A 13,677-nucleotide genomic window follows, 5' to 3' on the forward strand; every position below is an offset into this window, starting at 1 on the left:
CTTCATTTCACGAAAACTAGTAAAGAAAATTTATCATGTGACATGAATTTGTTCTACACACCTGCGCGCCACACTTCGCTCAACCTATATAGATAAACTTCAGAAACAATTCGATAGCAAACTATAAGTTTTTATACGAAAAGTCGTATACAATAGCAGCAATTCCTTTTTGAGCATAACTCAAAATCTAATAATGTAGTATATGACTTGAAAGTACACACAAAAAGATATCGTTGAATTGAGCACATCCGCTTGTCAGCAGTTGGTTGGAAATCATTTCATACTTTCATACAAATATGAAATAATTCAATACTTTTAGGAATTGAAACTGTCTATCTTAACTGATTTGTACCTACATATTTATTATCTTTTATGGTAAGAAGATGAATTGTGAATGTTAATTAATAACAACACATACATATAAAAGCTTTTCTAAAATATATACATTATTTTTAATCAGATATAAAAAATAAAAATTGCACTTAATCTCATATCTATAGGTACGTTTATTTTATACCTATGTTATGCGCCTTCATCACGAAATCAGAGATACAATTATATTTTACAGCTGGTATACACCAACGTTGATCACAATCATTGTTTATGATCGGATGTAATTTCTGTGTATATCAAAACAAGATTACTTTTGAAATGTACCTACTAATCTTCAAAGTAAGGGCAAGGCAATGGCCACATATTCAAAAATAGTATGTCTCGCAGCGCAGCCGTTACCGCCAAGTGGGCCAAGAGACACAAATAAACCGCGCGATATAAATTTATCACCTCCCATTGGCCGAGACAGCATTATATCGGTTTACACAACAACACAGATAATCACGTAGACATAAAAACAAACCATTGCGACACAGCACTTATGTTTCCTTCCGCACGGCGCTTACGAAATTGCATCCACTTAAAATGTTAAACTGTTCAATTTTTTCGCAGGGTTGAAGCAGAAAATTACTATTCGAAATGTTTAGCGAAACTTGGAACAAAACTAAGCAAGGCTTGCAAAGAGAGCGTCGGGTCATGCGCCGAAGCGTGGAAGCATGTCGCTTTGGAAATGGAGAAACAATCGGAAATTCACAGGTAACTATTACCTAATGAACACTCGTTCAGTTATCATTTAGAAAGTTTAATGCTTCCCGAATTCTCATTATATAAATGCGAAGTAACTACAAAATAAACTTGTTTCAGGAATTACTCAAATTCTATGGCAGAAGAACTTGTAAAACCAATGAAATGTATCACCGATAACCAATTAAAACTTAGGAAAAAGGTATGCGTTATAAGCAACTATAAATGTTTTCAAATATGTTTAGAGACTTATCTAGTTACTTATATATAAAAAATATTCACAGATCGAAGGTAATGTGGATAAAACTACGCGAGCCCTTACAGAATGGAGAACAGTAGAAGCCAAATCTAAGAAGCAATCTCACGCTGCGGCAAGGGAAAATGAAAAGTTACAGGATGCTACACTGGATATGAGGTCTGCTAATTTGCGATAAATTTGATGAAATTAATATCCGTACATCTACTTTGACATAAATAATAAACTTACAGGATATTAATTGAGTCAAAATTTACTTGAAGGATCCTTCGTTGCTAAGCGACAATATCTAGCGAATTCTATAGCCAATGCGATTGTTTTATCATATTTAGGGGCTCTGAGTGTTAGTTACCAGCTCCTGTATTTCTTTATTCACAGCAGAATATCACGCAGTTCAAGCGTGGGACACATTCCACATTCCATCCTCAGCGCAGCAAGGGCAGAGCGGCTCACCAACTCAACGAGTGAAAAAGATGCTGCAAAATTACAAGTGAAAAAGAGAAAAACAGAAGACGCTGTTAAAAAGACTGAAGTGGAGTACTATAATGTTTGCGTTCATGCAGAACGCTCCAGGTAATAATCTATATCATATGAATATAACTTTAATCGATGAAGATAATGTTGAACGAATTACAATGATTCTATTTAACACAGGTTAGAATGGGAATCGAGTGTGGTAAAGGGCGCCGGAATGCTAGAATCTCTTGAGGAAGAGAGATTAGCCCAGTTGAAAATATTCGCGGATTGTTATTTAAAATTAACAGCGGCAGTCCCTCCACAATTAGCTGATGTAAGTATTTTGTATACTCATTATTACTACAAAAAAATTTGTGTCACAAATTGTTTTTGTTTTACAAAGATCCAGAAGGCATACCTCATTTATAAAACTGAAGTTCAAATGTAAATCCCAATTTCCTTGCATTATATCTTATTTATAATATTGAGGTAAGAGAGATGTGGAGCTTAAATACTTTACAGTCAACATTAATGATATATTAATGTTGACTGTACCGATGCTTACTTAAAATATTTAATGGAGACATTTAGGTAAATAAGCATATTAAGCAAAATTAAAATGTTTCATCTTTAATTTCGCTTAATATGAAGAACTTGAGGCATTATTTCTTTCTTATCAATATGGTGAACAGTTGATACCATGAAATTGCGCTATATGACTGAGCTATAGGCCGTTTTGTGTCTCTGTAATTTGATCAGCAGTTGTATTAGTTTTTAATTGAAACAAATATCGATGATTATTATTATTATTTATTAGATATTATATGTGTTTGTAGGCAACAAACGCCCTAATTAATCCAATTACAAATGCAAACTCCAACGTGGATATGCGAGTGGTTAGAGGAGTGCGATCCGCTCCTGCGGGCGCGAGTGAACAGCTACTCCCAGACTTCTACTGCGAACATACCACTCTTGCGATGAACAGAGAAAGACGTAAACAGGTACCTACTTATTCTATATACTATGTTTAACTTTGACGACCTCGGTGGTCTAGCGGTCTTGTATCGGTCTGGGTGTTTTCTATGTACGATATGTATGTATTTAATAAAAAAAATATCTATGTACTTGTATCCGTTATCTAGTATCCGTAACACAAGCTTTAGCTAGCTTAACTTAGGACTAGATGGCGCTGTGTGAGTTGTCCTGAGATTATTATTATTATTATTAACTACAAGTACTTTACAGAATTAATATGTATTCGTAATCTTATACTTAAATTCTCTGAAATGGCTAGACCATTTTTCTGAAATTTTATATGCATATTCAGTAGGTCTGAGAATCGGCTACTATCTATTTTTCATACACCTAAGTAATAAGGGTTGTCCACTCCTAACATTTTTTGGACAACATTTTATTTTATTATATATTTTTATAATGTAGCATTAAAAATACATATAATCCTAAATTTTAACCCTTTGATCACCAACCCCTACATTTTAATAGTGATTTTAGTTTATTAAAAGATAGTGGTTAGTTATATCAGTTCACATCCAGTAGAAATAAATTAAAGGTTGGTTTATGAGTAAATAGACACGGATTATATGGTTACGAAGAAAAGTATAATATCATTGTCATATAAACATATCTATTTTCAGGCGTTAATGAAGATACTACAGCTAGTGAAACAGGATATAGACCGCGAAAGAAAATCCAAACAAGGTCTAGAAAAGCTTTCCATGGCTATAAAACAAACGCCTACGTTCGGAAACGATGATTCACAGCAGAATGTCGCTGACAAACTGTACCATGTAAGTTATAATACGTATCATTATACAAATAGTGAATAATTGTATATATAACACATACCTTAAATATGATGATTATGAAATTATATTGTTATGGAAGACCGCATTTTTTAATGTAAATATTTTATAAGCTATACCTATATTGGTGAAGAACATAAATATTTCAGATATCCAAAAATTGCCTCAAACTATTTGTATTTTGAAATCTCGTATCGTAAAAAGAGGCAACTAGAAAACTAACAAATAGAAAAAATGATAAATAATACCTACTTATTAGAATAGAATCTATATGCTAATTATCCAAGATAGGTTTTATAATATAACTCATCTTCTTATGATGCTCTCGTATATTAGCATTCAGTTGATTATTAGACTTTTGCATTTCCTATAATCACGGAAAAAAAGTAAAAAAGTTAACAATAATTAAAAAATATCTCTAATAGAGTTCACACTCATTCCAGGTGAGATCTATGTTAACATATTTGGAAGCAGTAAGGTTCAAAATTTCAACGAGTCTCAGTGAGCTAGACAACAGACCACCCGTGAAACATCCGCTTGCGACTCACATACAGATCGTTAGAGACAAGCAGGGCCTGCAACAGAGTATACTTAAAGTAAGTTTATATACCTTTCTCTCTCTCTTAGCAATGTCGGCTAAAAGACATGAGCACGTTATACTTTTCGTACCGGAAGATTTTGTCACCTGGAAGATAGACGCAGAAACAGACGTAGGATCAGACAGACATAATAATGGTGTATCAAATAGTCTCACTACTACTTGCTCCTATACCTTAACTTTAATTCTTAAACATTCGATGTTTTTAATAGAATATCCGATATTTATGACTTTATTTTATGATTAAATTTTATAATATGTGTATTGGTATCTAATAAACTGATTTCGATGCAGCTACTAAACGTACTAAAATTTTCTAAACATTCTATATATTCAATGCAGCCTATGTATTGATAATGATACAAATATTAGCAATATTGTTGTACTACTGGCTACCCACAATTACTTCAGACCCATTATCTGTCACAAACTATAACTAAAACTTTTCCTAACTTTACAGGTTCCACCGTGGTTACAAGCTGACTACCAAAGTGAAGTTAATAAGAACCTACAGCCAAATTACACGGCATTATCAAAGAGTATAAATGGGAATGGTGAAGAACGAGAGAGGCGTGACTCCATCATGAGTAGAGCCTCGAGCAAACTTCGCATAGAACATTTATCCTTTAGAAGAAATCATGACAACAAGAGCGCTCCAGTGACACCGGTGATTCCGGACCTACCCACCATACCTGCACCGCTGGTAAAATCGCAGTCAATTGAAGCACACGCTCCTCCGGAAAGTCCACTGGATTGGAGTGAAAGAGGCGCTGGTGATGGACTGTCTAATCAGCAAGATAGCGATTTTGGTAATCAATCATTTTAATTTCCCCAATTAGTTCAAGGCACCCTATATTAATTGCTGATAAATAACGTACAAAATAAGTGAAAGTATATAAAAAATCAATTAGATTTTTTTATGTATAATTTACAAAAACAAATAATTACTCTTTAATATTCACGTAAGTCTAAAGATTTTGATATCACCTATAGAATCACACTCTTCTGAAAGACTAAAATGTCATATCTCCATATCCTGTATCACCATAATTTATAAAGCAACTTGCTTAGATGCTTGATGCTTAAATAGGTAAGACTTAGGTGATCACACAGACGACTTAGTAGAAAATTAACATTTGGAAGATTGTATTAATGTTCTATTTCCAGATGAATTCTCATCTCAAAGCGATAGCTCGACAGATCTGACTGACATCATAAAAAATGAAACTAATGGAGCGCCCGAGCCGAACCCGTCTGTAGGAAAATGTCGAGCCCTCTACACGTACGAGGCAAGGTTGAATGACGAGCTCACCTTAACTCCTGGTAAGACTATTTTACAAATTGCAAAATCATTACTATTCTTACTAATATTATAAATGCGAAAGTAGCTCTGTCTAGCTTTCACGCCAAAATTATTGAACGGATTTAAATGAAATTTCGTACACAGATAGTCTAAACCCTGATACTTTTTAATGCAAAAAAGGGATGTGAAGGGTTAAAAAATTGTATGGAAGTATCGTCATTTTTAAAGCTAGAAGTTAGAAACTTATTTGTTAGGCTGTTGATTAAATATGACATACAAAATTTGAAAAACATTTTCCCTTAAGGGGATAAAATAATATAGGGAACGTAACTTAAATAGAACAATAATTTTATTTCTTTGTTATTTTTGGATTAGATTAATAAATATATCATGGTCAAATATCCTCGGACGAAGTCGCGGGCACAGCTAGTAGATATATAAAATATATGACCTTTTGGTTGAAGCATGTGGAAGTACCACTATGCCATGACATTCTCAATTTAAGTCTCGAGTACAAGTTATACTTAATCCTAATAGACATTACAAGGTACCAGTGCGTCCTAATGAATCCATTAGCGCTATCAATCGCAAAATTATAATTCTTAAATTAAATTTCTTAAAGAATAAAATATGTATCTGCGATTGAGTATTTGTATATTTTATTGCTTTATATAAATGTAAAAATTATATAAAAAGTAATGGTATTTAACATAAACCGTATACTAAATTAATAATGTAGTGTATTAATAGTTATGTACAATTATATGTCGACTGTTTGTGCTGTAACTTCTTGCTGAAACTATATATACAATGTAATTATGCATTCTTAAAACAGAACAAAGAACGTAACGCACGTAACGAACGTAACTAGACTACAGTCCAGGAAATAGATATCAAATAAAATGTTCTTTTTTAATTGTTTTATTGTTACCAAATTGTGTTTTTGTGAACGAGTCAGCTGCAATGCGAATTTTTTGTTTTCGTTAAATTTGTGCAACGAATTATATTATTTCAATGTATACTGAAATGATTTTGAAATATATTTTACTATTTGATAGCCCATTTATCAAAGAAGGTGAGATCAGAGATGAGGACAGTTTATGATATGGGGTAAACAGGGTGGAGCAACAGTAATAAATAAATAAAAAAATATGTTTTACAATAACGAGACCAATATTGACATGTCCATTGATTTAGTAACTGTTGTCTAGTTCTTTTCTAAAGTAATGATTCTTTGTTCTGCGAAGAGTCTTGAATGTTTAATCTAATATGTATCTTAAATTTATTATCGTTAATATTCAATACATAGCTATTGCATAGTCATGCCTAAAAAGCTGCACAGATTTTATTACGGTTTTAATTTGTCACACAGGTTATCCATCTGGACTTTTACATTTATTGGAACAATACGGAATAAAATTATTTTAATTTGAAGATCACAGCAAGTATCTTAATAAAAATATTGGATTCCTTTGTTCACAGGAGATATAATAAATATTCACGACAAACAAGAGGATGGCTGGTGGAGTGGAGACCTCAATGGTTCCTACGGAATTTTCCCGTCCTCTTATGTGGAAGAGATCACTACATGCATATGAGTATTAAGTTATATATTTAGATAATACCTATGAATACGTTGAGAAGCAATCAGTCATTTATATTAAGTGTTGTATAGGTACTTAATTGGCATTTTCAACATATGCCAATTTGAATAAAACGAGCAATATAGTTGCTTAATTTGAGTATGGTAATTCTAAAGTGATAAAATTGCTAGGAGCTGTCACCAAGGAGGTTAACAAAGATAATCCACTGATACCATCATGAAAACTACGATAACTCTGCTTAGAGTGCACGACTAAAGAAGAATATAATTCTGAAACCTTCTACTTGCTTTATATGGCAGTACTATCAAATATCGCTGTAGATATTGAAGATACATCGATAATATTTCATATTAAACGTTAAATTTGTCAATTCGTGCTAGGAATGGCTGCTTATTGATGATAAAAGTAGATAGGACAAGTGCCTACATCAAGTTTTTTCTAAGCATTGCAAATGCAACAATTATGATTAACTATTAGGTACATTGAAATATCTACAACAGGATCGGATTACTGTCTTATATGTAACTTTATTCTACATTCTTTCTATTATTATAACTCTTATTGGTTCCGTTGAGTGTAAAATTGGGGTTACCATTCAGGGAAGAGATAGTTATAGATAGAAATAATTTAAATATGATGCTAGAAAATATGGGGCCTAAAATCCAAAGTAAAAACAACCATCCACTGTGATGGAACATAACTTTAGTCACATTTTTATATTTTTGGTGACATTTCTAGAATACATCTCATTTTATGTACATAGGTAGGAGTATTTTATTATAATCTTTTGTGATTTATTATTTATACGGGACAAGATATTATGTATAATAAATAAATATATATACATTAACTTAGAAAGAGCAATATACATCATTTTCTATAACGATGGTAACTTTATAAGATTGTCTACATGGGTTCTTGATTGGGATAGGATTAAATGAAATTAGTCAACGACTAATTATTTTGTAATTTTCTTTGTTTACCATACAATCCTACTGTATTTTTAGTAGGCATAAACATACTTATATTCAAATTCGCATAGAATACCAAATCTAGATAGATAACTAAAGAAGCAGTCTGTATCTTAGTAAGTAAAGAATTATGTATTATATTAATCTTATGAAAACGCACTGAATATTCATATATATTTTTTTGTAGACACAAACCTTATTATTTGTTTTAGTAAAGACAAAATATTTTTTTTAATTCAGTCTTAATATATTTAATAATTACTTATTAGTGTATCGCTCACTTGTTCTTCATAAAAAGTTGTTTATATTCTATAAGAACTCTAGTTATTACTTCTGAAAGAGTAATGATATTTATTCTAAAAATAATTTGGACAGCATAAAAACTCGAATATCAATTTATGCCTAGTGATATTATTTTTCATAATTTCTATCGCTCAAAAACTAGACATACTAGACATATAAATCTCTCTGAACTGGCTGTTTAAAGTTAAAAGTTATATGAAGAATAATAATTAATGAGACCGAGTCTGGTCTGTAAATTATTTTGTAAAATAATGTGCACACATGTTGAAAAGGAAATAAATTAATTTAAGTAACTATATTTATAATTAATTATGTTTTAAAATGTGTTAGTTACTTAATAAGATTTCTGATTGCAAAAGTGTAATTAATAACGTGTAAATTATAAAAACATAACAATAAACCAAAGTGTTGTTTAACAAATAAATGTTTAAGAATTTATCCATGCTGGTATAATTACTTTAGAACCTTTTACAGTGAATGATATCAAATGAAACTACAGACGAGATGACAACAAATTCTTTATTAAAATAACCTTCTTAGATTACGAGTGTTGGCAAGAAAGGACCATGCGTCCAAAGTTCTAATACTAAATCAATATTATAATTATTTTAATTTCATTATTAATCCCAAATTCATGTCAATAGATTAACTGTAAATATCGGCTGAAAATGTTTCTGTTCCCCTAGGTGCGCCGTTCAATGGCATAAAGGACCTACACACAGCACTAATAATAGGTATAATATTGGGACATTGGTGGGGCCCTGGATTACCACGTTGGTTGCAAAATCGATCACTAGTGTGCTCTCCACTCCACCAAACTGCTCCAATATTGTACCTTTTGAATCCGTATATAGGCCTTTTTAAGTAGAATCAAGCTAGGATGCTAGCTGTACGAGTTATGTGCTGAGTCATGCAAATGATATTGAGAACTGCAAATTCTGCTGATTTTGTATTCATTACATCGGATATTTAAAACTGAAATTATTATCCAAAACATGTCTAAACAACAATCACTTGACACACTGAAAAGTATGACTACACCGAATTACAGCTCAATCCCTGTTTAGCAATACTGCAAATACTACAACTTTACGATAAATCTGTATTTCAATGAAACAATCAATTTCAATATAAGTTCTGAACGACATCTTTGAAAAGGCTTATAGTCAAACCTTTCATAAAAACTATTACATAAATTTAATTATTTTGTTATTAAAATTTGCGAATATATTTCGTACTTAACACTAAATTGAATATTTCAACGGTAGACGATAATAAAAGAAATATTACTATTATAATGTCACATGGGTACTTTATATCATAATTTAAAAATATTAAATAGTTTCTAATATCGTTTGAAATTAACAAAAGATGTAGATGATGACAATATCTCGACATATGGTTAAAAAAACAGTAGTTGTTTTAGTATCTATCCACTATCTTAATTTCAGCATATACTTAGATATGCGTTTACAATTGGTATGTTTTTTGTGTAGATATAAAACATATGTATACAGTAACAAACAGTAAATGAGCACTGTTTGGGTGTAGACAGTACTTACTTTAATCTCATAAATATATCAATTGACAGAGTGCTCTCCACTTCTTGATTTTTTATTAGTAGGTATAAACCGAATACGCAGAAGTTCTATATTAATAGATAGGCAATACAATTATACATAATATCGTCATCATCATATGTATATGTAATAATATATGCTAGATATTTAATTGTATTCATTAACTTATCAGTAACCTATTGTATAAAACGTCATGACATGTCAAAATGTATACATATATTCAATATATAAAGCAAATTAAATACACCTAATTCTTATTATAACATACGACTTGAATGTAATAATATATTTGTAATATTTTTAATAATTACAGAAAAAGCATTATAGAGAATAGTAATGTCTTAAAGATATCAACGGTATGGTGTGTTAGAGTGAAGAAATATTATATCGGGTCATTATCTAAATTGAATTTGAAAATAGAATCCAAATAGTGTTTCGCTACTGGCAGTTATTTTTTTACGTTTGACTAATCTCAGCTTATTATCAACTGTTATTAATATACAGCATAACGTATCTGTGGATATATTGTCTAAATACCTACTCTATTTTGTGATTTATAGTGTAAACTAAATTAATAACGAAGAGGACGTAGTGTAATACTGTGAGCAGTCTAATTTAAAATAAATATGCTCAAGGGATCATTTTGCGATATTTTTTTGTATTATAAAAACTATTTTTGTAACACATTTAGATTTAAATTATCAACTCGTTTTCTTAAAATGAATCTAAATTCGGACAATAATGCTTATGATACAGCACCAGTTGTGAATAAAAATTAATACCAGATCTTAAAAGTAATGCCCTTACTTAACGTAGGTACTACGACATCAATTTACGTTAAACATTTTTTAGAATTAGGTTTAGAAATACATGATCACGTGATTGTGCATTGGACCGGACGCTATTCCGTTAATGAATAACTAGCTTAGGCTACACAATAATAACATTTAATCAACCGTCATATCATCATAGTTGAGGTCTTTACGAGTTCCATAACAGGTCCGGTTTGCCGTGTGAATTGCCCAAGTGCTTAAAGTGACGAATCCAATGCTAATCCCCCTTATCGTCCGGCGAAGCTGTAAAGGCCAGATGTGGCCAACAGCATTAGAGTAGTCCGAAAAAAACTGCTACTATTATATATTTCCATATTACTATATTATCTTGATCGCATTTCAAAAGAACCGTATAAAACTAGATTTAATTAAACTTGCTATTCAAATTAAACTCCTCACTTAGAAAATGTAACTTAGACACTTCGCCTTAAGGGCAAACCGAACCTGGGTTAAAATACCCAAACGTATAGTGGGTTTAGTAATTTACTGGAATTGTTCTCATGATTTCTTACAAATAGGGGTATGATTAATTTTGTTCAAAAACGCTTTATTAAAGATACATGAGACAGTTCTCATATTAAAATTAGCTTATTGGTTGAGACGCCCTGAAATTTGTTGCCTCTTTTTCCGAAAATATATTCACTCATCCGTCTAATTCTACATATAAAAATACGCGTTACATATATACCTAATACAAGTTAGATCGATTTAGCAAAAACGTATTTCTATTATTATTATTATGCTGTTACTATTCCAAATTGGAAATATCATGGCTTATTACTAATTCATACTCATGACCAATACTTATATACAAATGTGAATAATACAAAAGTAGATATAATTTTATTATATCCTATCCTCTTATTCATAAAAACGTGAAACGTTAAAACCTATTTTAAATATCAAACTGTTTCATCCTTTTCTTTACTTTGTACTTTTTTATTGTTATTGTTGTTTTTCTATTTGCAAGGCAAAGGTTTCCAGACCATACAGCCTATTCTTCCGTGGTTACTCTTACATCTTCTTACTTTAAATAAAGTGACAAAACACAGTACATAATAGTTAAAATGAGTTAGTAGGAGGTTTTTATCAATAAGGGGTAATATTATTTTTCTGATTGGAGTGGAAACACGAAGACTGATCCATAGTCAGATTAGATATTACTAATAATTTAAATTGCCAATGCATACTCACAGTATATTATAAAATAAGGCAGTACCATAGTATGTCCTTTGGCTAATTGTCATATAAATAAAAAAATAATTTCTGAAGGATGACATGAAAATCCTTTATGAAGGATGCCTTTATACCCGTATCATTCAGGATCGAAAATTAATAAGGAAATAGGTAACAAATGACTAATGTTATAGAGAATATGTGTATATACGAAGATATTATATCATTATTAGAAAGGTTTATTATAATGACACATACAAATAGATTATATACGAAGTATGTACAAAATCTTTAAAAAATCATAGCAATGATTTAAATGTTTAAGCTAAATTAATTCTGTAAAATTGATATGACAATTTAATTTGTCTATGGATCTGTCTCGTTTATATTAATACTCTACGTTACTTAACAAGATCTTAATACTATGTCATATAATGTAAGAAAAAAGAAACGTACAAAAACAAACTTTACGTCGTTTTTTTTTTATTCCATTCAGCGTAAGAGCAAGCTGTATAGATATTAAAATATAATGTACTAACTTAAAAAGGCAGTACGAAAAAAAAATCGTAACTATGTACTGTATGTATTTTAATTACTTAATGTACTTATAATCCGACTCAAGTAAATAAAAGTAAGAATGTAGTTATGAACCAGAATATTCTAAAATTAGGAGGCAGTGTAATATCGTGTGGTATTTCAGTTTATTATTTTTTAGCGTTATGGCTTTATATCTTGTAGCATCCATAGACCAATCAGTCATTGCATAATTGATATCCATAATGAAATGAGTTCTAGAACGTCCTTTTTATGTAGTATTTTTAGTCTACTATAGGACAATTCACACAGCGTGATTTGCGTAATACATTTTATTTTTTTCATAGTATGTATTATTTTCTCCCGATTTATTTGCATTATAGTTTAGTTACTGCTTATTGACATTGAAACATCAATATATTTATTTCATAACTACATTCTTACTTATACCTACCTAGTATCAACAACATTATTTTAATTACAGTTATAGTTTTACGAGTCATAAATTATAGATATAAAAGTTCTTAGTTCCAATCGTTACCACTTCGGTGGCTGTACAAATGTATAAAATCGAATCAAGTGTCAATTTTAACATGGTCGCTAGCGAGTAAACCCGAGGTAGAAGCGTAGAGGTAAATTGTACAAAATTTAAGTGCACCTCGTGTTATGGTACATACATTGATTAATAATATTTAGTATAAAACGCGCTGCATAACTTAATAGGGCATGCGCAGACGTCGTAGGTACAACCATCAGGGTACAACAGTCCCGGATCTGAGGGAAGAGGGCCAACACGGGACCCATGCCCCGGTCGGTAAATTTAAAACTTGGCAGAAGAATACAGAACTCATCATTAACGCATCATTGACAACTTGACCACTGAGATGTTGATGTAAATTGTTGTATGGTCAATGTATTTGAAAATGCCACAATAATTAACAGCAATATTAATTGAACAAATTGTATGTTAATATGTATATTGTGAAAATGATGGCCGGAGAGCATCCTAGGGGGTGGAGGGAGGGGGGGGCATTTTTTATTACATACATTTTATGTAGGTACCTACTATACAGTGGATACGTAATACTTTAAATTGAATTCAAGAGTAAAGAATAGGACTGGCTAATACCAGTGACCAGACTACACTAAAATTAAAAGTAAAA

The 13,677-nt window shown here is 31.1% G+C and overlaps 1 protein-coding gene across 2 annotated transcripts in view; it reads left to right on the forward strand.

Moving 5' to 3' along the window:
- Positions 1-7,160, forward strand: part of LOC131852996 (nostrin) — a 70,168-nt gene extending 63,008 nt beyond the window's left edge. The window contains exons 4-14 of one of the 2 annotated variants that reach the window (XM_059203779.1): positions 946-1,089; positions 1,198-1,279; positions 1,362-1,492; positions 1,712-1,906; positions 1,988-2,123; positions 2,626-2,790; positions 3,445-3,597; positions 4,056-4,208; positions 4,671-5,019; positions 5,378-5,533; positions 6,996-7,160. In XM_059203779.1, the coding sequence (XP_059059762.1) occupies positions 946-1,089; positions 1,198-1,279; positions 1,362-1,492; positions 1,712-1,906; positions 1,988-2,123; positions 2,626-2,790; positions 3,445-3,597; positions 4,056-4,208; positions 4,671-5,019; positions 5,378-5,533; positions 6,996-7,111 (1,780 nt within the window). In that variant the 3' untranslated portion in view covers positions 7,112-7,160. The remainder of the gene's footprint in view (positions 1-945; positions 1,090-1,197; positions 1,280-1,361; positions 1,493-1,711; positions 1,907-1,987; positions 2,124-2,625; positions 2,791-3,444; positions 3,598-4,055; positions 4,209-4,670; positions 5,020-5,377; positions 5,534-6,995) is intronic. The other variant, XM_059203780.1, reaches the window with a different exon arrangement.
- Positions 7,161-13,677: the final 6,517 nt, after the last annotated feature.

Source organism: Achroia grisella, unplaced genomic scaffold, assembly GCF_030625045.1.
Source record: "Achroia grisella isolate CSIRO2021 unplaced genomic scaffold, CSIRO_AGI_Agris_v1 utg874, whole genome shotgun sequence".
Classification (NCBI taxonomy): Eukaryota; Metazoa; Arthropoda; class Insecta; order Lepidoptera; family Pyralidae; genus Achroia; species Achroia grisella.